This window comes from Alligator mississippiensis, chromosome 15, assembly GCF_030867095.1.
Source record: "Alligator mississippiensis isolate rAllMis1 chromosome 15, rAllMis1, whole genome shotgun sequence".
Lineage (NCBI taxonomy): Eukaryota > Metazoa > Chordata > Crocodylia > Alligatoridae > Alligator > Alligator mississippiensis.
Genome location: NC_081838.1, coordinates 2,228,237 through 2,252,175, shown reverse-complemented (window position 1 = coordinate 2,252,175; position 23,939 = coordinate 2,228,237). Strand labels below are relative to the sequence as shown.

Here is a 23,939-nt window from a genome sequence, read left to right as displayed (position 1 = left end):
GTCCCTGCTGCTGCCGCCAAGGGCCAAAGTGCTCTGGCTGCTGTGGACTTTGATGCGCAGCAGAAGGATGCAGGTCTACTTACGAGATAAGGTCAGCACGCCAAGAATACTCAACAACGGCCTCCCATAAGGTAGCGTTCTGGCACCGACACTTGTTAATCTGCCGTACGTCTGCAGATTGGAAGGGCTTTGGGGCAGTGAGCGACTATTACTGTGTCTGCACTGCAAATGAGCACAATGGTCACTGGGGTACCAGGAGTCAGCCTGCCCCCTTCAGATAGCAAATCCAGCTGGGAAGGTGTAGGCTGCTCTAGGAAGAACTGGAAGGTCTAGAGGAGACAGGCAACAGAAAAGACTTGGTCCTTAGCAGCTAGAGGTCCACAGGTGCTGGACTTATGACGAACCATCCATGCCTGATGGTAACCATGGCTTTGCAGCCTTGAGGGAAGGCCTGGTGGGCCATGCAGGAGTTCAGAATAGACTCAGGGCCCTTTGCTGGAATCGGGTGCCAGTTACATTGCCAACAACCAGACCACAGGACAGGCTGTACTGGTTTACATGAGTGCCAACGTGTGGATGGAGAAGCCAAGGTGCCTGTGGCGTGAGAAATAATGCACTCCTTCCTGCCAACCCAGGAGATAGCAATGTCATCACCTGAGGGTTTGAGTAGCCAAGCCCCCAATGACATCTCGATTCTGGGTGGCTTCCTGCCCCGCAGGTTAGTGGTTCTCAAACATTTTTTGTACTAGGACCCATTTGTAAACCGATGGCCAGTCCTGACCCTGTAAATACTACAAGTAGAAAACAGCCTCCTGGCCCTGCTCCCAGCAAACAGCCCCCAACCCCACAGCCTTGCTGGTGCCCCTCACTACTGACCTGCTGCTTCCCATCCCCAGACCCCAGACCCCCAGTATGTGAGGCAGGGGATGGGTGTGTGGGGCAAGGGGTCTGGGGGCCATCCCCCCCCCCCCCGATTTGTGCATCCACAGTGGGCATGGGACTGCAGCCTGCATGGATTCAGGGCATGGGACTGCAGTCCTGCAGGCAGGACTCAGCATGGGAGGGCAGAGTGGGGCAGTAAGAGTCATTGCTGCCACTGCTGCCAGAAGCCCCTGCCGGCCATGCGGCCAGCAGCGTGACAAGTAATGGACAGCCTGCAATGGGGAATCTACCATTTGGCACGTCTTTCTCCTTTAAAAAGGAATCCATTTTTAAAGTTTGTTCATGACCCTTTCGTATATTCTTGCAAACTGCTTTTGGGTCGCGACCCACCGGTTGAGAAATGCTGCCATAGAGAGCACCTATGCACTCAAGTAGTGAGTAAATCAGCCGCCTCTTGGCTTCCCAGCTAACAAAAAGCCAAGGAAGGTTCAGGATTTGGCTCCACGTTCCCAGTCATGGCAATGCAGGTCTACAGAGCTAACACGCAGGTCGCGCCACAGGCCAGGGATTTTTTGGTCCTAAGCCAGAGCGTAGAGCCTGACAAGAGAAGTCTTTGCATAAACAGGAAGCAGAGGCAGGCAGAAGTATTTCAGGAAGCCTCTGATCTCGGACATGATAAATCTACTCAGGTGGATCTGCAAGTGCCTTGGCGCTGGACTAGCCAACTCCCCCGCTGACTGCCTGGTGCTGCACATACAAGCCCCAAGCGGATCAAACCAGACACCTCTTAGCACTGCTCTCAGTCTCCCAATGGTTTAGCACAGTGGAGCTTGGAGTCGCAGCGATCTTCCCCCTGGCAGCCTGCGCTGCCTGCCTGATGATCTTCTGGGAGCGGAAATGGAGGCAACGACCAGGCAAGCTCCCCCCTGGGCCAACACTCCTGCAGACCCTAGGCTATGGGCTGCGGCTGAAGCAGCGTGGGCTGAACAAGTTGCTGATGTATGAGTCAGGTTTCCTCGCCTGGGTCCTGGTTTTACCAGGAGTCCTTCCAGTTCCTGCCCTGGGCTCTTGGTCATTCCTGCATCAACCCACACAGCTCTCTGCAGAGCTGGGTCAAGAATTTGGTCTCAATTTCAAGGAGGAAAATAGCGGGGCAAAGGTGGAGGGGGCGGCACTCATGCCTGGGTCACCACATAGTCTGAGCCCCAAGGCCTTACCATGGGACCACTGCCTCTTTCCCAGCTGGATCTGGAACCCAGGAGTCCTGACTCATTTGCCTTTGCTTTAACTACTAGACTCTTCTCCCCCTGCAGCCAGCAACAGAGCCCGGGAGTCCGAACTCCCAGCCCGGGACACCCACCCTTCACCGGGGCGGTAGGGGCTTTCCTGTAAAAGCCAATTCTGCCCCACCTAGAAGGGTCCTACAACGAGGCCTAGTTCCAAGCCCTTACTAGACCTGTATGGCACTCCACGTGCTTCAAGAGCTCTTCAAATTGCTCAACCCTAAGAATTCCCTTGATGACAGCTCTTTGGACCGCATGCCACTGACACCGAGACAATGGCTGTGGAAGCCATAAGTAGGTTCCTGCCTGACTTGGGGCCAGTAATAAGAGCCACAAATATTTCATTCAGCCTTTCAGCATTCCCAGACCAGGTTGGAATATGGGTGGGGGTGGAAAGCCAAACCCATTATTTCTCCCCTAAAAATATTTGCTTAATTTGGGCTGAAATCTCATTGTAAGCTCTGTGCTCTTGTCTGAATTCCTAGTTCTGCTCTTTTATCCCCAACCACCTCCTCCTCTGACATCTGGGAATGGCACCCAGCTCAGAACTTGATCTAGGCCAGAGACCCCACCACCTCGGCTGGAAATCACTGGGAATGTGGGCATTTCTGCAGGGTCAGTTCCCAGGGCGGCTCATGCATTTTACACCAGGCAGGCATGGGCTAGAGACAGATACAGCCCTGCTGGCAGGGACCCAGAGCCAGGACTCTCCAACTGCCTAGGAATATACTCATCTCACTGGGCTACAGAGATGTGCAAGGAACCAGCTCTGTGACATGGCCGGGTCAGAGACCTCATCTCCTTGAGAGCTGTAGGTCCAGAGGGAGGGTGCTGGAGCCCCATGGAGAGGTGGCAACCTAGACTCTCCCTGCTCCTTGCACTGCCTACTGGCTAGCTCTAGGCAGCCCCCAGCTCAGTGCCCAATCCCATGGGTTGCTCTTTGGTGGCACCCAGCTCCCCTCCTTCTCTCTCAGGGCTAAACCTGGCAGTCCAGATCACGCTGTGGGCCAAAGAGCCAGATGTTTGAGCCTCCCAGTTCCTGACCCTGGAGCCTCCTGTGAAAGCCATTCGGATCAGACAGGGAAGGAAGTGACCCGATGATGGTGGGCTGCACCACAATGGCAAAGTCCACAATCCTTTGTTTTGGCACAGGCTTAGGTGGGTACGTGGCCAGTTGCAGCCAGGCTCATTCGTGACGTGCCCTGCAGCTAAACTAGGTCTTTATCACATGCCACAGAGATAGCTTTCGAGCCATCTGATAATGGGGAGGTTCCATCATTAGGAAGGATTATGCTTAAGCAGCTAGTTCTGCCCTTCTGAAGGCACAGTTTTGTGAGACCCCACGTCACTAGTGGGATATGATGAATGCACCAGTGATTCCACAGGCCAATGCCCATTGCTGCTGGGGGATGTCGCCTCACCCAAAGTCAGTACCTTATAATGAACTCACCCAGCTCAGGCTGTGCCCACGCTTACCTTGCCTGTCTGGGTTGAGTGTGCCTTGCCGGTCACTGCAGCATCCGACTCTTCTTCCTTCCCATTCACACCGACTCCCAATGCAGATAAGAGAAAAGCATGGCCCTGTGTTCAGTGAAAGCCAGCCTGTGGCAGATTGTGTTTCTCTGTGACTTAGGCTCCGTGAGGGAAGCGGTGGCAGATCAAGGGGAGGACTTGAACGGGAGAGCAAAAATAAACTCAACGGACAGATTCTTCCAAGGTCACGGTGAGCGAGAGCAAGGGCTGGGCTCTGACAGCAGTCCCAGACCTACCTATAGGCCACATCACTGTAACTCATAGGAGGACCCCCAGGCCCACAGCTACAGTCTTGTAGGCCACAGCACTACACTCGGTGATCATTCTTAGTGCATGATCCACCATGACAAAGTTATTTCCCATCTAAATGACTCCCATGACTACTTGATGCCTTCATATGCTCTGTGAATGATCCCAGGTATGCAATCATCCAGGCGACTCTGTACAACAGACCTGACCTTACTGTTCTCAACCACTCTAAGTTTGATCTCCCCAAGAACATCATAAAATGGACAAAGAGAATGGAACCCATTTGGCCAGGGCTCATGACCAGGACCTCAGGCGGGGTCTCAAGTTTGTCATCTTCACCAGATGGCATGGCGGGGAGGGGTAAGTGAGTAAGACCCTTTGCGTCAGTTCACCTGTACTGCTGACAGCTCAGCGGCAGCTTGGAATCAGGGACCAACTTTGCCAAAAGGGGGCACTGGCTTCTAGGGGGAGTCAAGAAAACTTGAGCCAGACCTTCAAATGGAGGGTGATGAGAGCTGTGGAGCTCAGGCTCAACGTAAATTCCTGGTCCCCAAATGGCTGGGCTTCACTTACTTTGGGAGATGGTCAAACAAAGACCAGGAAAAGGAGAACTCAGCCCCTCCATGGCAACTGAATAAATAAATAAGAAAATGAACCTTGGTGTCGCAGAGCACTTAGGTGCTCTGCTCCTAAAGAGGGAAAAACTGCCAGGGAAAGAGCCCTGGCAGTGAATAAGAACCCCAGCTGTGGGCTGCCAGGGCAACTGGAGCTAGAAGAGATCACACCTGCCAGTGGTCAGCTGATTAAAAGGGGCAGGGCCTGGCTCCCTTATAAACCCAATGAGCTGAGGCCAGGGGCAGTTCCCTGCCAGCAGCCAGAGAGGAAGGAGCTCCCTGAGCAAAGATGCAAGGAGAAGCCTGACTGCAGGTACAGCCCAGGCCAGGTAAAGGATGGCAGCCCTGGGATGTTTGAGCAACGTGGTTTTAGCCGGGTGGCTTTAAGTTATGTTACAGCCTAGGGGCTTGTGTTTTGTTTTGCTGTTTATCACCAGTGGTTTGGGTGAGGCTATTAGGGGTTGGAGGAGGCCTCATAGGGGACTCACCATGGTGTGGGGACCCCAGCACCAGTGAGGGCGCAGCATTTGGGGTGCGCAGACCCCAGCCCCAGAGGGGGGCAGCTGAGAAGCCCCAGAGAAGGGGACGTTGCTGAGAAGCCCCAGTGCGGGCGTGGCGAGCCTCAGAGAGAGGGCGGCATTACGGAGAAGGCCCCAGAGGACAGGGCAGCATTATGGAGAAGGCCCCAGAGGAGGGTAGTGCTACAGAGAAGGCCCTGAGAGAAGGGCGGCATTACAGAGAAGGCCCTAGAGGAGGGCAGCGTTACTGAAAAGGGCCGAGAGAAGGGCGGCAGTACTGAGAAGGGCCAAGAGAAGGGCACAGAAAGAGGGAGAGAGAGAGAGACGAGACTGCGGAGAGTTTGAACGCCAGAGAGGGCATGGAGAGAGGGACAGGGCTACGGAGAGCCCGAGTGCCAGAGAGGGCGTGAACACAGAGAGAGGGACAGAACAATGTCCGTGACATCTGCGAGGCTTGGGGCGTGGTATTGGGGTGGTAGGAGCCACGCATAGCCCATAAGGCTAGGGTGCCCCTGAAGCACCCATTGTAGAGTGGGACCCACGAAGAGTCTGGAAGATTCGCGGGGTCTGAGTATCCGGCAAGATGTGACCGAGAGGGCGTAAAAGGCAGCCTCCCTAATATACTGGAACATCAAAGACGTGGCAGGGAAGAATTTGAGGGTGCCCTTGGGCCAACTTGGCACGGGAAGGGGGCCTTGAGGAGATCACGGCCCTCCTGCAGGACCCCGCCGTGACACTTGGGCTTACCAGAAAACATTAAGTGGGTTTCAACACCCACTTCAATCACTAAATTTGGGCCAGGTTTGGAGATGGTGACAGATTTGAATAACTTTTCTTACTTGTTTGAACAAATGGCAGTCGGTATCCTGGGAGAGGGAACCCCAGCTGAAAAGGAAGACGCTTCCTCAAATCCACTTGATTTCCAATTCAGAAGGACATCACTCAGTACCCACTTCATTCTTTAAATGATGGTTCCTTGTACTGGACATCATGTGACTTAGTGCCCCACACACTTCCCTCCATCTAGGTGTCGTTGTGGCTAATAGGGAACAGTGAAAACAGCTCTGGCGTTTCTCCATCTTAACCCTGAGGAACTTTGGGATGGGGAAAAAAAGCACTGAGGAGTGGATTGAGGAGGAACTCGGGAATGCCAAAGGTTGGTGTCTTTTGTGTTATGAGAAGAAATGCCTTCCATACCACTGTGCAGGTCTTGTGAACTCCAACTGCTCTGGTCTGTTTCTGGTTAATGGACAAGTCCCTGAAGGACTAGTTTTCAAAGAGCTCCTTTCCCACCTCAGGGTCTTGAGCAAGACTCAAATCCAGTGGCTTTCATCCTGGAGTCCATAGAGATACTTTGGGCTCTGCAGACTATGTCTAAGGGGTCTGGGAAAGATGACTGCGATCATGCGAGGAGGCTCACTTACAATTCAAAGGGGTCCACACCTCCTTTCCAAATTCCCAAAGGGTTCTGCAAATGAAAAAGTTTGAAAACCACTCGTGAGCAAGCAGTATACCTCCACTTAGGAACCATGTCAGCTTGCACTGACCTTTGTCTCTACCTCAGTCGTCTGCCACATCTTTGATGGAAAGTGGATGGTCAGAAGGATAAATGTTCTTGAGCTGACAGTCCGCTTGGCTCAGTGGCGGTTCTTCCACAGGGCTCTACCTCCCCTACACTCTGCCCACAGATGCTGAATGAAACCTGTCATTAATTTCATTCTTCCTGCTCTTTAGCGCAGCATCCTGTTCTCCTTCTCCACCGGCTTGGCCGCTATACAGTCACTCTCATCAGATCAACCAATAATTATCTCAATGGGCTCCGTCACATTTTTTCCCATGGGCCTCCGTCCTATGACCTTGGCCTTCTCAACTGTCCCCTCTTTGGGAATCAAGCTCAGCTTCTTTCTTAACACTAAATCAAACCTTCGGGGAAGGATTTTCTTCTTTTCCTGTGTCCCAGTATTCTTCTCCAGTATGAATTAATTAAACCAAAGAAAGGGCTTCTTAGCTGTGGCCCTTGATCTTCTTTGTTACTTTATAAATCAAAACTCACAAATAAATGCCTCATATTTATTATCCCTCCTCCCAGGCGTGCTCTGCCATGGACTCTGCGCCCCTGCTCAGCTGTCCTCACCAGCAGGATGGAATAACTCTTTCCTTTAGTCCAGCTGCCTCAGTTTTCTTCTCACTCCCCACTTTTCCCGGTAGGCCGGCTCACTTTCTCCTTCTCCTTCCTTCACTCATCTGGTATACACTAACCATTTATCCACTGGCTTCTTCTTTCCTGGGGTCCCTGCTCAGGTTTCTGCGGGGATGACCCTCACAGTTTCTCTCCCCGCTGTCCCGCTTATCTTTTAGGGAGGGACAATACTCTATCAGGCTAGTCCTGGTCCCTGCAGATCCAGAGGGTTCAGTGCACAGAGTTTCTTCTGAGGAGTTCTCTCCTCTTCCAGGCTCCGGTGGTGTTTTCCCATGCCGGGGACTCTTAGTGCAGAGTTCTCTAAACGTTTTCCTTTTAAAATTTCCTGCTTCCCACTGCAGACCAATCACCGCCAGTTCCCTAGGGTAGGGCTGGGACCCTGTCCCTGCAACACCATTGCTGTAGGTTTTCCCAAGTCCTCAGAGCCCAGCATCTCCCATCACTCCTAGGGGAGTTCTCTACTGGCCTCAAGCGGGCATCCCTGGAAATGCCAGATTCTTCTCAAAATCCAGACCAGCCACCCAGCACTGCTGGGCCCTAGTCCTTAACTAGCTTCTTACTGTCCTGGGAGCCGGGCCAGCCGGGCCAGGAGTCGGGGTTTGTTAATCAAAAGCAGGATCGGTTGGGCAGGCGTGTGGATGGAGAGGCCGAGACAGCATATTGGTTTCAAAACAAGAAGTTTTTACTTACGCCTTTGGTGATACAGGCGCAGGTGAGGCACACTTGGTTAGTTACAATAACGTAGCAGGTAACACGTCAACTGCAACAGGTGACCGACGACCGGTAACAAGTAACCAGTAACACAGCGCAATGAGTCAAGCATGCAACAGGAATGGGGTACGTCGGGTAATTCGGCGACGGGGAGATGTTGGAGGATGGCCAGTCCACCAGCGAGCCCCTGAGGTGATCCCTGAGCGTGCTCAGAGAGCTCCTAGGCATTGTCAGGGCACTCCGCCTTGGGCGGAAGCTGCTTAACCCTTTATATGGCTAGCGAGCCAATAGCTAACCATCTACCTTGCATAATTTACATCCAGCCAATGATGTTGCACGTATCTGCATAACAGGGCGGGAACTCTTCCCTGAAATACAGTGTTTTTCCACCGAGACCTAGCATTTACCTGCTAGACTCAAACATACTAGAATTTTCCACAGAGGTGCTGGATAGATGACATAGGGTATGCCCATATTAGGTGGCCAAGACAGTAGGGGGGGTAAAACTGCTCGCTCGGCCCATTGTGACAGGAGCATTTAACCCCGTCAGGGACTTATTTATGACACTTACCTGGGTTAGTTCTTTCCAGGAGCTCACATCTCCCTTTCTAAGGGTGCAACTCTGCTGTACTCCCCACAGAACAGGCAGATGTACCCAAGCTTCAGCTCCCTATCTCAGCTGTGCATAGAATGGGGCTCTGTGCCAGCTCGCCACTCACGTATTACCCTCTGGCATGTTTGCAGTCATTGCTAAGGTCCCTATGGAGGCACCCATTGACTACGAGCTGTGTCCGGGCCAACAAATTAAACCTGAGCCTACATACAACTCCTGAAGCTTTGAGGTCACACCTTCACCACAGCCTTTGTTACATCATTAACACTTACCGCCATGTTGTCAGAAGTCTTCACAATTTGATACTCTTAAAATTGGAAGGAAGTTGGTCATTGACCCTGTTGTTTCTCCATCACCGAGTTCTCCCTTCGACCCCACCCTCATCATCTCACATGCAGTATCTAACGACATCTGCTCCATTGTCTTTGGGATCTGCTTTGACTACCAGGACCAGAAGTTCCTGACCTTGATGGGTGCCATCAACAACTTTTTCTCAGATTTAAGCAGCATCTGGAGTTTGGTAGGAGATGTATCCAGAGCTGGGGCTCAGGGGCTTCAACATGCAGAAAGCCCATCATTCCTGTACTGGATATTCCTCTTCGCTACAATGGGACCAGGAGGGAACTGCCACAATAGCTCCTCAATCCAATGAATGTGGCCTCAAGGCCCTTGCATTGATCCTTCCCAAAATACACAATGCCATTTGGGCACATCAGGGACCTAAGCCCTATCTTCTGGGAACACACAGCACACACACAACCCCCAGGGCATAACAATGGTTAGAGCAGGAATCCAAGTCAAGACAGCCATCAAGGCTGGAGTTTAGCTTAAGTGGGAGTCAAAAGCAGATGTGTGCAAGGCGGAGATCACACTGTGCATCGAGATGGGGGAGATTGGAAGGGGCTGGGAATTCTGAGAGTCATTTCTGAGCTTGAAGCGAGTGCCATAAATCAAACCGATACAGATGGTGACACTGCCAGTCCCATATAAGAAAGGAGAGGAGGAATTGTGAATAAAGCCCTTGAGCTTTCCGCTCCACTGAGCTCTCTTCCTTCTCCTCTTCTGCAGGAAAGGACCTGGGGGTGACAGTGGACAACAGGCTGGATGTGAGTCCGCAGTATACCCGTGTTGCCTGGAAGGCTACCGGCATCCTGGGCTGCATTGGTAGGAGCATTGCCAGCAGATCGAGGGCAGTGATTCTTCCTCTCTATTCGGCAACTTTTCTGAAAAGTTGTTCACCTAGGTCCTGGTGTTCTCCCTTGATATACTTGTAGGTGACTATCAAGTCACCTCTCAGCCGTCTTTTGCTCAAGCTGAACAGTCCCAGATCCCGAAATCTCTCCTCATAGGGTTTTCCCCCAGGCCCTTGATCTTGCGGGAGGCCCTTTTCTGCACCCTTTTGAGCTTGTCCCCATCCTTCTTGTAGTGCAGTGCCTAGAATTGGATGCAGTACTCCAGCTGTGGCCTCACTGATGCTGAATAGAGGGGGAGGAGCACCTCTCTGGATCTGCTGGTGACACATCTGCTGACACACCCTAGAGTACTATTTGCCCTGTTGGTAACTTCAACACACTGGTGACTCATATTCACCTTCTGGTCAATTGACACCCCTAGGTCTCTTTCGGATGCAGTGCCATCCAGTGAACCACCACCATCATATAGATATGGTGAGGGTTCTTCCTACCCAGATGAAGGACCCAGCACTTGTCTCTGTTGAACCTCATCCAGTTTTGTTTGGCCCATACGACCAGCCTGTCAAGGTCATCCTGAATCCTTGACCTGTCCTCCGATATGCCTGCTTGTCCCCACAGTTTGGTATCATCCGCAAACTTAATCGTTGCACTTTTCACTCCCTCGTCCAAGTCATTAATAAAGGTATTAAAAAGTATGGGCCCAAGCACTGATCGCTGGGGTACACCCCTGGAGGCGGCCTTCCAGGATGAGGCCACCCCATCAATTAAGACTCGTTGGGTTCGGCTGCTAAGCCAGTTCCCAACCCACCTCACTGTAGCCTGGTCTAGGCCAGAACTCTCCAACTTAACTGAGAGGATTTCATGGGACACAGTATCAAAGGCCTTGCTGAAATCTAGGTAGATGATGTCCACCTCCTGTCCCAAGTTCAGGTGGTTAGTTACCTGGCCATAAAAGGACACTAGATTTGTTAGGCATGACCTCACCTCTACAAAGCCATGCTGGGTGCTTCTCAGTAGCCAACCAGTTGCGAGCTTGTGGGTGATGTCCTCCTTGACAATTTTTTCAGAGATCTTCCCCAGGACCAAAGTCAGACTGACCGGTCTATAGTTGGCAGGATCATCCCTCTTTCCCTTCTTAAAGATGGGTACCATGTTTGCCTTCTTCCAGTTGTAAGGGACAACTCCTGAGTTCCACGGGTCCTCGAACAGCTTCGCCAGAGGCTCAGCTATGAGCTAGGCCAGCTCTTTCAGCACTCTCAGGTGAAGGTCATCTGGACCAGCCAACTTGAAAGTGTCCAACTGATCTAAGAGTATCTTCACCTGTTCTGGACTGGTTTTGAGGACTGCTGTCATTGCCATATTCTCTGTGCCCCTGGTCTGGTGACCAGCTCTTGCCTGATTTCAGGAATACTGATGCAAAGTAATCATTGAGGAGCTCTGCCTTTTTGCCGGGGTCAACTGTGAGCTTCCCCTCCATGTTCCATCGGGGTCCCACAATGGAAACTGATTTTTTCTTGCTCCCTATATACCTATTGAAGGATTTTTTGTTGTCTTTAATTTTGGGCACCAGCTTGACTTCCATGGATGCCTTGGATTTCCTTGTCTCATATCTGCAGATCTTAGCCATGTGAGCATATATGAGGATGCCTCAGGGGCATACCAGCCAAGTCTCTCATGACTTCCTAATTTGGGGTTGCTGCTCGCCCGGTACAGTATAAATACACACACAGCCCAGGCAGGTGAGGATGAAGTAGGTCAGATCAGACAACTCTTGGCACGGCTCTCGGTCTGCCAGGGTTTTGGCATGATGGAGCTTAGAGATCCAGCGGCTCTCCTCCTGGCAGCCTGCGCTGCCTGCCTGATGGTCTTCTGGGAGTGGAAACGACGGCAACGAACAAGCAAACTCCCCCCAGGGCCAACACTTCTCGAACTCCTTGTCTACCAGCTGCAGAACAGGAACAAGGGGATGCTTGAAATACTGCAGAAGGTGAGTCATCTCTTCCCCAGAGCCCTCGTTGTCGTACTGGTCTACTTGGGGAGCCATTTCCCTTCACCACCTGCTCCCCAGAGAGGGCGGGCGATGGTACCCAGGAGCTCTAGCAAAGCTCAGCACCTGCGCTAGCACAGACCCCACTACCTTGGGACTATGTGCATACCTGCAGGGTCAGCTCCCAGGACTGCTTATGCAATGGCGTAGAAATAGATACAGTGCTGACACCTGGGATTGGACCTAGACTACACCCCACCTTTTACTGAAGAATGATCTTCACTGGGCTGTAGTTAAGCTTCTTCTCCAACTTGCTGTCCCCAGGTTGCCCAGGAGGTGGCTCCAGCAGGAGGTGTGGAAAGAGACCCATCATGCAGCCCAACAGGCTGGGCACTAGGGTTGTGGGTAATGGGTAGGGACCTACTTAAATCATGGTTCCTGAAGGCTCAAGGGATCCCAATGCCCTGGTCACCTACTTTGTGCGCGAGAACCCAAACCACAAGGCTTTTGATTGCTGCCAGCACCAACTCTGCTCTGGAGTCGTGGTGCCCTGCAGAGAACCTGCATTATGAGAGGGGGACAGGGACCTCCCCTCCGGGTGCCGAAACAGGTCTGCTGAGTGCTGTGTAAGGGTGGCAATGCGCACACTCCTTGCTCCTCACATTGCTTCCTGCCAAGCTCCAAGCAGCTCCCCAATCGGCACCCAGCACCACGGGGAGCTCTTGGGTGGCACCCAGCACCCGCCAGCATCCTCAGGGCTCACCTTGGCAGTCGGCATCACATTCTGGGGCAAAGAACTAAATGCTTGGGAGGTCCAAGGCTTGTCCAGAAAAGAAATGGACCAGATGACCAAAGGCTGCACCCCACACCACAATCCACTCTCTTTTTCTCAGCACATGCCTGGATGGGTAAATGACCAATTACAGCCAGGCTCTTGCATGATATACCATTCTCCCACCAATCTAGATCCTCATTAAATGCCATGTAACTACATGCTGAGCTGCACAGTTATAACCTGCACTGGGAAGGCTTGTTAAGCCAGTTCCATCCTTTCTTGAGTCACCACCTAAATGATGTGTCTGGCATCTGTTACATGGGGCTTTTCACTCCTTGCATTTCCCTCCAGACAGCTTATATTTCCAGTTAAATGTGTGTGTGAAGGCTCTGGTGACCAAGGGCCCAGACCCGTCCGGCTCAGCTCCTCAGTGGTCAATGGGGCCAAAATACTGTGCCTCATCAAATCTTTGGGACAGGTCTACCCCCTCAGTACGTTCACAGCTTACTACCAGGAGCTCCCATATCATGTCTGGGCACTACTGGAACAGTGAGAAGAAATCCCCCTAGCAGTGCTGGATTCTTTGTAGAGTCCAACTGGCCCAGCAGTTCCATGTGGGATATGAACTGATCCAGGATTTCATGGGCCAACGTCCATCGCTTGTACACAGCATAGCCTCACCATGAGTCACTACCTTATGATGAACATGCCCAGTTCAAGCTATAGTCACATGATCCCTTGCCTGCCTGGGTTGAGTGCACCTTGCTGGTCATGGCTGCATCTGACCCTCATGGCTTCTCATACATACCAACTCTCAACACAGGTGAAAGAGAAGTACGGCCCCGTTTTCACAGTGAATTTTGGCCCACGGCATTTAGTGTATTTCTGCGACTCCAATTCCATGAGGGAAGCCCTGGTGGACCAAGCAACAGAGTTCAATGGGAGAGCGAGAATGGAGTCACTGGACAGATTCTTCCATGGTCACGGTGAGTGAGAGCAAGGGCTGGGCTCTGATGACTGCCCCAGTTCAAGGTTGACTATAGGTCACGTCACATTTACTTATAGCTCACAGCTTCTATCCTCTACACCACTGCACGGCACTTGGTGCACACTGTTAGTGCATGTTCCACCATGGCGCAGACGTTATTTCCCATCTAACTGACTTCTTTCATTGCTTGATGTCATCACATGTCCTTTGAAAGCATTGCCATGCACTCTAGGAATAACCCCCAGGGTATTTAGCTTTCCAGACCGCTCTTATTGTTTTTGGCCACTCCAAATGTGATGTGCTCCAAAAATGGTGGATAACAGACAAAGAAAATGGAATCCACTTAGTATAGGACAGGGGTGGGCAAAATGCGGCCCGGGGCTGGATGCAGCTCACCAGGCCATTCTATCCAGCCCACGGGGCCTCTAAAAATTTAGAAAATTAATATTCATCTGCCCTGGGCTGCCTGTCATGCAGCCCTCGATGGCTTGGCAAAACTCAGTAAGCGGCCTTCTGCCCAAAATAATTGCCCGCCCCAGTATAGGGTTATGATCGGGACTTTTAGACAGCTCTGTAGTTTGCCAGCCCTCACGGGTTGCCATGGGTGGAAGTGAGCGAGATCCTTCATGTCAGGATTTACCTGGACAGCAACTACCGACAACTCAGAGGCAGCTTGGAATCAGGGAGCAAAGGGGCCACTGGCTTTTCGGGGTGAGGGGATGGAAATGGGACAGGGAGGTGTTGAGAATATTTGAACCCAATGTACAGAAGTACAGAGGAGCCAGGCCTTCAAATAGAGGTTGATGGGAGCTGTGGGGCTCAGGCTCAACAAAGCCAAGCCACCCCAATGCCTGGCCTTCACTCGCTTTCAGAGGCCAGAACAAGACCCCACAAAGGGAGAACCCAGCGCCTTCATGGTAACAGAATAAATAAGCAAGGAAATGGTCATTGGATTGACCATAAAACTTTAAGAGGGTTTCAACACCCACATATCTGACTAAATTGGGTCCAGGTTTGGAGACGCTGACATAGGAGCTGAGGCAGGTGTGGAAACCATTGGGGGGGGCTGGGAGAGTGGGCAGGAGTCGGGGGGCTCATGGCTGAACCCCCCATGCAGCATGGGGCAGTGGGGGGCAACAGGGATTGCCCCCCCCCACACCAGGCAGCACCCAGTGAGTCTGTTAGTTTTTTTTATACACCCCAGAGCTGGGGCGGGCAGGTCAGCCATGGGGGGGCTGGGGGAGCAGACAGGGGATGGGGCCTGGCAGGGGTCCCCCCATGTTCCCCTCCCCCCTCCGACCCCCTACTTACCAGCTCAGGGTCCACGTCCAGCTCCCTGCTGCAGCTACCAGGAACTGCCCAAATCACCAAAGTTTTCCAAATATTTTCTGAATCAATTCGGAGAGCTTTGAATTGAGTCAGACCTTTTTAATTGGTCCCCTGATTTGATTTGGATTCAGAGATTCGGCCACCCAATCGGGCTGAATCTCCTCTGAATTCAGTCAGCACCCAAAGCTTCGCGCAGCCCTAGTTCCTTGTACTGGACATCATGACTTGGTTCCCTACACACTTCCCTCCATCCAGGTGTCATCTTGGCTAACGGGGAACGGTGGAAGCAGCTCCGGCGATTCTCCGCTTCAACCCTGAGGAATTTTGGGATGGGGAAAAAAAGCATTGAGGAGCGGATCCAGGAAGAATCTCAGTACCTGGTAGAGGAAATGGGGAAAACCAAAGGTCGGTGCTTTCTACACTGCTCTGGGGGTGTGAACTCAAATGCTTCTTGTCTGGTTCTGGTTCAGGGGCATTGATAATAAAATACCCGAGAGAGCTGCTTTCCAAGGAGCTCCACTCCCAACTCCAGGTCTCAAGGAGGAGTCTAGGTTTGTCCAAGTCCTCAGAGCCCAGCAGCTCCCGTCACTGCCAGGGGAGTTCTCCAAGAGGACACCCTGGACATGCCAGGTTCTTCTCAAAATCCAGACCAGGCACCCAGCACTGCTGGGCCCTGGTCCTTGAGGACCTTCAGACCCTGGGGAACTTCTTCCAGCAGCTCACATCTCCCTTTCTGAAGGCACACGTCTGCTGCACTCCCCAGCATCAATGACAGCATGGGAAGACACATCCCAGTCCCAGCTCCCTCTCTCAGGTGTGCCAAACAGCACAGCACTGCATAGGACAGGGCTCCCTGCCACCTCGCCCCTCCTATTACCCTCTCAAATGTTTGCAGTTGGTGCCAAGGTGGCACCCATGACGGCAAGCTGGATCTGAGCCAGCTAAACCTGAGCCTACACACATCTGCAGAAGTTTTGAGGTCACACCCTCACCCCAGGCTTTGGGGGAAACTCATAATTAAAACTTTACCTGCCCTGGTGTCAGGGGTCTCCAGAGCTTGACACTCCTAAGACTGGTGCTCATTGACCCTCTGATCTCCCCACCACCAGGTTCTCCCTTTGACCCCACCCTCGCCATCACACACTCGATTGCCAACGTCATCTGCTCCATTGTCTTTGGGAACCGCTTCGACTACAAGGACCAGAACTTCCTGAACTTGATGGGCAGCATCAACAACTTATTCTTGGATCTGAGCAAGATCTCAACTGTGGTAGGTGATGTTTTTGGGGCAGGAGGATTGGGCATGTGCAAAACTCTCCCATCTCTGCCAATGGAATAATGGGACCTAAATCCTGTCCACATTGCAGCCATCCCAACCCCCTATCCTGAGTGTGGACTCAGGGCCTCCAACAGCCTGAGAGCCTCTCTCCAATGGATCTGGATGTTTCATAGTTGGTAGAGTCAGAAGGGACCTGAGCAGATCACCAAGTCCAACCCCCTGCCATGGCAGGAAAGAGTACTGGGTCAAACGACCCTGGCTAGGTGATTATCTAGCCTCCTCTTAAAGACCCCCGGGGTAGGAGCCAGCACCACTTCCCTTGGAAGTTGGTTCCAGATCGTAGCCACCCTGACAGTGAAGTAGCACATCCTGATATCTAGTCTGAATCTACCCTCTGCCAGCTTGTGACCGGTATTTCTAGTCACTCCCGGTAGTGCTCGGGGGAACAGGGACTCCCCCAATGCCTGCTGGTCCCCCCAACCAGTTTGTAATAGGTCGCAAGATTCCCCCCTCAGCCTTCTCTTGTGGAGGCTGAACAGGTTCAGGTCCCCTAGCCTCTCCTCGTACGGCCTGCCCTGCTGCCCCCTGATCATGTGAGTGGCCTCCTCTGAACCCTCTCAATGTTGTCCACATCCCTCCTGAAGTGCGGCGCCCAGACCTGGACGCAGTACTCCAACGGCAGCCTGACCAGTGCCGCATAGAGGGGGAGGATCACCTCCTTGGACGTGCTCGAGATGCATCTGTGGATGCATGACAAGGTATGGTTGGCCTTCCTGACCGTGTCCCCACAGTGTCAGCCCATGTTCATCTTGGCATCAATAATGACTCCAAGATCCTTTTCTGCCTCTGCGCTGACGAGAAGGGAGTTCCCCAGCCTGTAGGTCTGCTGCTGGGTCTTCCTCCCCAGGTGCAGCACCTTGCACTTGTCAGTGTTGAAACCCATCCTGTTCTCATCTGCCCACGCCTGTAACCTGTCTAGGTCTGATTGCAGCCTAATTCCTCCCTTCTAGCGTGCCCACTTCCCCCACATCTTAGTGTCATCGGCAAATTTGAGCAGGGTGCTTTTTACCCCCTTGTCCAAATCACTGATGAAGATGTTGAACAGCATGGGTCCAAGGACTAAGCCGTGGGGGACCCCACTGCCCATATCCTCCAGGTCAAAAATGACCCATCCACCACCACTCTCTGGGTGCGGCCCTCCAGCCAATTGGTGACCCATCTGACTGCGCAGGTGTCAACGCCACAGTCCCCTACTTTTTTAACGAGAATGGGATGAGAGACAGTGTTGAAGGCCTTCCTGAAGTCCAGAAAGACTACGTCCACTGCTACCCCTGCATCTAAGGATTTTGTGACCTGGTCGTAGAAGGCCACCAGGTTGGTCTGACAGGACCTGCCTCTAAGGAACCCATTTTGTTTGCCCCTAAGCATGATCCCCTGCTGCCCCTCATGGACATGCGCCAGGATAATGCTCTCAAAACGTTTACCCAGAATTGAGGTAAGACTACTGACCTACAGTTTCCTGGGTCCTCCTTTGTCCCTTTTTTGAAAATGGGAACCACATTGGCCCTTATCCAGGAAGAGACTGTCATGAAAGCCCCTGGTTTCTCAACCCTTGTGTGTTCTGCCTTCTCAGAGAGGTCCCATCTTCCTCCACAAAAGTCAATGAATAAGGGATGGAGGACCTTGCACCGTTACCTTCGAACCTGCACCTGTGCCAGTAGAGCACATCGGGGATAAAGCCTATATCTTGTGGGCAAAGGCAGCAGACACGCAACACACAGGACATAAGGAACACTTCGAGCAAGTACCTAAGTCAGAGCAGCAGCCAAGGCTTGAGACAAACTCAATCAGCAGGTCAAGAACAGATGGGTGCAAGGAACAGATCCTGCCATGGGTCAAGATCTGGAGATGGGGTATGAATGACAGGACAAGGGATTCTGATAGTCATTTCTAAACTTGACATAGTATCATAGTATCATAGTAGCTAGGGTCAGGAGGGACCTGAACAGATCACCTCGCCTGACCCCCTGCCACAGACAGGAATGCATGCTGGGTTCACAAGACCCCAGACAGGTGATCGTCCAACCTCCTCTTGAATATGCTCAAGGTAGGGGCGAGGACCACCTCCCTGGGAAGTTGGTTCCAGAACTTGAGTGTCATTAAACAGACTAAATGGATGATGCCAGTGTTGGACTTCACTCATGGTGTCCCCGATCCACCAATGAGAGAAGAGATTTCCAGTCCATTGACCTGACTCCCTTCTTCCTCATCCCCAGTTCTACGAGATGTTTCCAAGGATCATGCAGTACATACCCGGCCCACACAATCGGGCTTGTAACCACTACAAGGCCTTACACAATTTCATCCTGGAGAGGGTGAGGATAAACCAGCAGAGCCTGGACCCCAGATGCCCTCGGGACTTCATTGACTCCTTCCTCATCAGGATGGAAGAGGTAAGCAGGTTGTCACTGATGCTATTACATGTTAGGGTGGGCCTGTGATATTTTCATGGACACTCACTCAACTGAGCTGTGAAGCAGCAGGCTGGGAACTCAGGGCTAAAGTCACCAACTTGAGCAGACCCAGTAAAACTTCACCTTCAGACACTCACCCAAATCCAGGGCAACAGAGGTGTTCTTTGTTAAGGGGCCTAATCCAGGTGCATACCAGATGTCAGGCAGGTGTTATGTGCTGAGTCCTTACAATTCCCTCCTTTCCAGGAAAAGCAAAACCCACAGAGTGAATTCAACACCAGAAACCTGGTGGACACAGCAATCCAGTTATTCTTTGCTGGGACGGAGACAACGAGCTCCACCCTGAGATTCGGACTCCTGTTCTTGGTGAAACACCCAGAGGTCCAAGGTACGGTGGACATGAAATAAACCTGTTGCGCTTATGTGCACCCTGATTTCAGCAGAGACTGCCTGGTCACCAGGGAATTGGAGATCTACACACAGAAGTCCAACTGCACAGACCAGACGCACGGATCTGAGCCTCGCCCATACCTCCTCTCCCAAGAGGCTCATGAAGGTTGCCAAAGGCTAACAAAGCCACGGGTGATTGGTGCCTCCTGTGTTGGGGGAGCACATGCCCCGCAGCAGCCAATCAGGGACTGTGGGGGGGGGGACAGTGCTTGCAGGGAAGACGCCAGTGCTCCCGCCTGCTGTCCCTGCCCACTATCTAAGTGGGGAGCACTGGCTCTGAAGGGATACACCAGCACTCTCAGGGGGTGCATGTGCACCCCTGTGCACCCCTTACGCATCGCCACTGAATGACGCAGTGAGTAGCTTTATGTTTCAGTGAGGCCAGAGCTGGTGATGTGACAAGCCTGCACAGAGAACTGTTATCCATGGAAAGCAATGGCAGTGGTTAGATGGGGTGGGATGTCAAGGGTCTCACTCCCAGCTCTGCCCAAGATGCCTTGTGCAGCCCTGGACCAGGCACTGCACATCTCCCTGGCTCAGATGGAAAGAATATCACTCTCTGCCTTGTGCCTGGAGATAAGAATGGGCTGGGGGCGCTGAATGTCTCTTGCTGTGGGTCCGTGCTGCATTTGACACAATGGATCCTCGGACCAGGGGCTAGTGACACCGTCCAGCTGGGAAGGTGCCTTCTCTCCTAGGAAGACCTGGAGGGCTTAGAAGAGACCAAGAAGAGGGAACAAAAGGTGGGCACTTCTGGAGGCAGTAGTGGCCACCCAAGATAGGCTGAGGAAGGGTTTTCACTGAAGCTGGGCCTGTCCTTATACAACTGACATTGCTGGGGGATCAGAGCCTGCAGCACAAACACCAAGCCCCCCCCTTCCAATCCTGTCTCCGCAGACAAGGTGCGAGAGGAAGTTGACCGCGTCATAGGGCGGACCCACAGCCCAGCCATGAACGACCGAGGCCGGATGCCGTACACCAACGCCGTGATCCACGAGATCCAGAGACTGGCTAACATCCTCCCCATCGGGGTCCCGCGCAAAGTGACCTGTGACACCCACTTCCGGGGGTACCTTCTCCCCAAGGTGCTGCCTCGTGGGTTACCAGGAATGTTCCATTCGTGCCTCATAATCTCCTCCAAGAGAGCACTCTGGTCTGGGGTTGGAGGCTGCCTGATATTCAAGAAGGGATGACTACAGACACAGGGACCTCCTTCAATAGCCTGGTCTTTTTGATATGATTAAACACCTGGAGCAGAGCTAGGATTCAGAGAAAATGAGATAAATTGTGGGGTTGGAACAAAAGAAATCTCATAAGGTTCAACAAGGACAAGTGCAAAATCCTGCATTTAGGATATGGACCCATGCTCTGGTACAGGCTGGGGGTCATGGGCTGGGCAGCAGCTCTGCAGGAAAGACCCGGGGGTTTGTGGCAGAGCACTGTGTGCGCCTGCCCTTTAAGGGCCTGGAGCTGGCAGCCACCAGGTGCCTGATGAGGGCAGCCATTTTGGGAGTTAAGGGCTGCCTATATAAACGGGGCAGTTTGGCTGCTATAGGCCAGGCAGCAACATTGCCTGGCTGGAGAGTTGCTGAGAACAATCTGGAGGTAAGGGAGGAGCTGTAGGGGATGGTAAGGAGGCTTCTGGTCCTGGGCATGACCTAAAACTGCACCCTGCTGGGAGTGGGTGGCCTGGTGGGGCTATCAGTGGCGCGGGAGCCCCCAGGAAATGCCAGGCTAGTTACCACCCCAGTGGAAGGCGGGTTGGGGTGCCTTAACCCCTAGTTCCCACCACCGGGTGGGTAACCCTGTTTGTGAGGGGCCCAGAGGGCAGACCCTGGGAGAGCGTGAGGGGCTAGAGTCCCAACCCGAACAAGAGAGTACCCTTGACTGGCCCATGCTGGGGCCAGGACCAGGAGGGTCAAAAGGGCCAGGGGCCCACCGCGAGGGATGCCCAAGAGCTGGGGGCCTGGGGTCCCGACTGGCCTGGAGGTGGGCCAGGGCTGGTAGCCGAAGGTCCCGGGGGACCACACCCGAGAGGGGAAAATGGTTTCGAGGGCTAGTAGCCCAAATGAAGGCGGAGAGGCTGTCTGATTGGAGGGATCATAGAGGGGTCCTGTTAGGATGATTCTGGGGCCCAGTGTGGGGGCCGGTGAGGATGTAAACATCAAGATGCCATCTGCGAGGCTTGGGCTGCGGTATTGGGGAGGAAAGGAGCCACAGAGAGCGCCCCCTGGCATCGGGGCACCAAATGGGAAGCCTCCCGCTTGAGTGACATTGATCAGTGAATCAATTAACATCAAGGCGTGGCGGGCAAGAAGGTGGGCGGTTGGCACAAGAACAGGGGCAGGCCATGAAGATCGGCCCTGAGTAGGCTCCCTGTTACAGGGTTAAAGTGGACAAGAAGCTGAATTGGAGCTAGCAGTGTGCCCATGTTGCCAAGAAGGCTAACAGCACGCTGGGTGCATTAGTAGGATCAGAGTCCATGGGATCAGCTTGAGGGACGTGATTCCTCCCCTCTAGTCACAGAGACATAGAAAATGGGGGTTGAAGGGAGCTCAGGAGGTCACATCTAGTGCAACCCCCTGCTCAAAGCAGGACCAGCCCCAACTACATCATCCCAGCCGAGGTGTTGTCTAGACGGGTTTTGTGACCTCCTGAGGTCCCCGCCTGCCCTCATTTTTTTTATGATTACGTGAAGTGGAGGAGGCCAGTCCTATAACAGTGATCCCACTGACATGAGTGGGCTCCAAACCATACTGAATTGCTGGGCCTCTTGCTACATTGCCCAAAAGATTTCAGAGGTCTGTCACCAGCGGTAGATTTAACATCCTCTCAGCCTGAGATGTTGGGAAACACTTGACTCTAGGTGGAGACATTGCCCAACAATTCCCAGCTGCAGGAGACTGTCTGCTGGCAGAAGTTCCAACTAGAAAGGGTTCAACTCTCCCATTCCTGCTGTGTTTCCACCTCTCTTTCCCAGGATACAGATGTCTCCACAGCCTTGGGCATAATTCTCCAGGACCCCAAATACTTCAAGGATCCAAAAAGCTTTCACCCGGAGCATTTCCTGGACGAGGAAGGCCACTTCAAAAGGAATGATAGCTTTCTGCCATTCGGCACAGGTACGAGTGACGGCTCCATTCCCAACCCTACTGGGTTCGACTCCCCACTCAAAGACTCCCATGAAATAGGACACTGGAAGAACCAGTTCACTCCTCTGTGACTCAGTTGCCTCACCACCCCAAAATGCTATGTTTGTCCTGACACACAAAGCGTGTAGGTCTGTAGAGAGTGTGGCATTTATAGATTGAGACGTGAGATGGGAGGCAGGTGAGCACAGAATCCTTCCTCCCATCTCTCCTTAGCCAGAGACTTTCCAGGACATATAGCTCAGGCAGGTCTCCTGTTAGACCCTTGCAGACTGGAGTTCATTTATTTGCCCGTTGCTGTGCTTATCCCTGCAGGAAAGAGGGTGTGTCTGGGCAAGAGCCTGGCCCTCATGGAGCTCTTCCTGATGCTGACCACCATCCTGCAGCGCTTCACCCTGAAATCACCAAAAGAGCCACAGGAAATCGATCTCACCCCAAAAGTGAGCGGACTTGGGATTGTTCCTCCAAACTACGAGCTCTATGCCCTGCCGCGGGAGGAAGGGCTGCACGACAGCGCTTAAGACATGGAACAGGCATGCAACAGGGCAAAGCACCTCCTTCTCCTTCATGTCTCCACTCCAAAATGTTAGATGGGCTGCTCCCAATATGCTGCACAGGTGTTGGTGTTCCCAAATCTTGTGGGGTGCATTGTGGTGCTACAGGGCATCTCAGGACATGATCCAGGTTTGTGTCGCCTGACAAACATTGCTTGGTTGTGTAGAGGCCCCGTGATTTCAGAGCAACTTGCAAAGGACCTTTTGACCCCAAAATGGCCGATACACACGTGTCGTTGAGGAGACCTCCCAAGCAAGCCCCTTCAGGCATCCACTCTGCCTACAGAAGGCCATCATACCCACAGTGTTTTTCATATTTCCTTTTGTCCCCATATTGCAGAAACAGCACTCCTGTAGGCCCTAAGACAGGCCAAGAGCTGTAAGAGTTTAAATCTGCAAGTCTAGAGGTCTGTGGAAAGCCCCAGGGTGCATCACAGCATGTAGAGTTACATCAAGTCTATCCTGGGATGTAAGGATCAGTACCAGCCTCCTCTAGTAGATAAAAAATATATGTCATACATGGTACATACCTGAGAAGATGTTACTAACTTCACTAATCAGCAAATTGCAAAGACACATCACACCAAATGTGAGCAATCACGTGTGAGCAATGATGCGAGCCGACGCAACAGAAATACACTCTGGATTTGTGTTCAACCCTGCGCTATCCCTGCTGTCAGCCAGTCTGATCACTCGGCTGCTAGGCTGAATAAAGTCTACACTGAGTTTATGCTCACCACATAGCTGTCATGCACTTATTTAAAGCGTGTGGCAGTACACCTAGCGGGTACTTGGGGCCAACAAGTGGATGGGGGTGGAAGGCAGATCGGTTGTGAGGTGAATATATTTTTGCAAGTGAAACACAAACCCTTGAGCAGGACTCCACGGTACAGTTTCCTACCCTGTCTGAAAAGGAGACGGAGGAAGGGATCGGGGGTTCCCAGCTGGAGAAAAGAGTGTAGTTTGCTGGCTGAAGAAGGGGACTGGGACTTACTGAGAAGAAATTCCTGCTCCGGTGCTAGGGATGATCCCCTGGGCTTTCACCTCCGCTGAAATCGGGCTTTTCCTTAAACTTCTCAGCAGCTGCTGGCAAGTCAAATCAAGTCAAGTCAGTTCCAAAGCCACTGAGGCCATTGGAGCACCTTAGATGTTGTAAGT

The 23,939-nt window shown here is 52.6% G+C and overlaps 1 protein-coding gene across 1 annotated transcript; it reads left to right on the top strand.

Annotated features, from left to right (window-relative positions):
* The first annotated feature begins 13,272 nt into the window (after positions 1 to 13,272).
* LOC132245593 (cytochrome P450 2G1-like) lies at positions 13,273 to 23,939 on the top strand. Its single transcript, XM_059718234.1, has 8 exons — positions 13,273 to 13,544; positions 15,131 to 15,280; positions 15,985 to 16,145; positions 18,431 to 18,607; positions 18,875 to 19,016; positions 19,976 to 20,163; positions 22,059 to 22,200; positions 22,543 to 23,939. The coding sequence occupies exons 1-8, from the start codon at positions 13,289 to 13,291 to the stop codon at positions 22,746 to 22,748; spliced, it is 1,422 nt and encodes a 473-aa protein (XP_059574217.1). The 5' UTR covers positions 13,273 to 13,288; the 3' UTR covers positions 22,749 to 23,939.

Excerpts from the sequence above, each read along its gene's own strand:
- LOC132245593 (XM_059718234.1), top strand. The coding sequence starts at position 13,289 with ATGATCCCTTGCCTGCCTGGGTTGAGTGCACCTTGCTGGTCATGGCTG. Across the intron at positions 15,281-15,984 it reads GGAAATGGGGAAAACCAAAG|GTTCTCCCTTTGACCCCACC; the intron begins GTCGGTGCTTTC and ends CCCCACCACCAG. Across the intron at positions 20,164-22,058 it reads GGGGGTACCTTCTCCCCAAG|GATACAGATGTCTCCACAGC; the intron begins GTGCTGCCTCGT and ends TCTCTTTCCCAG.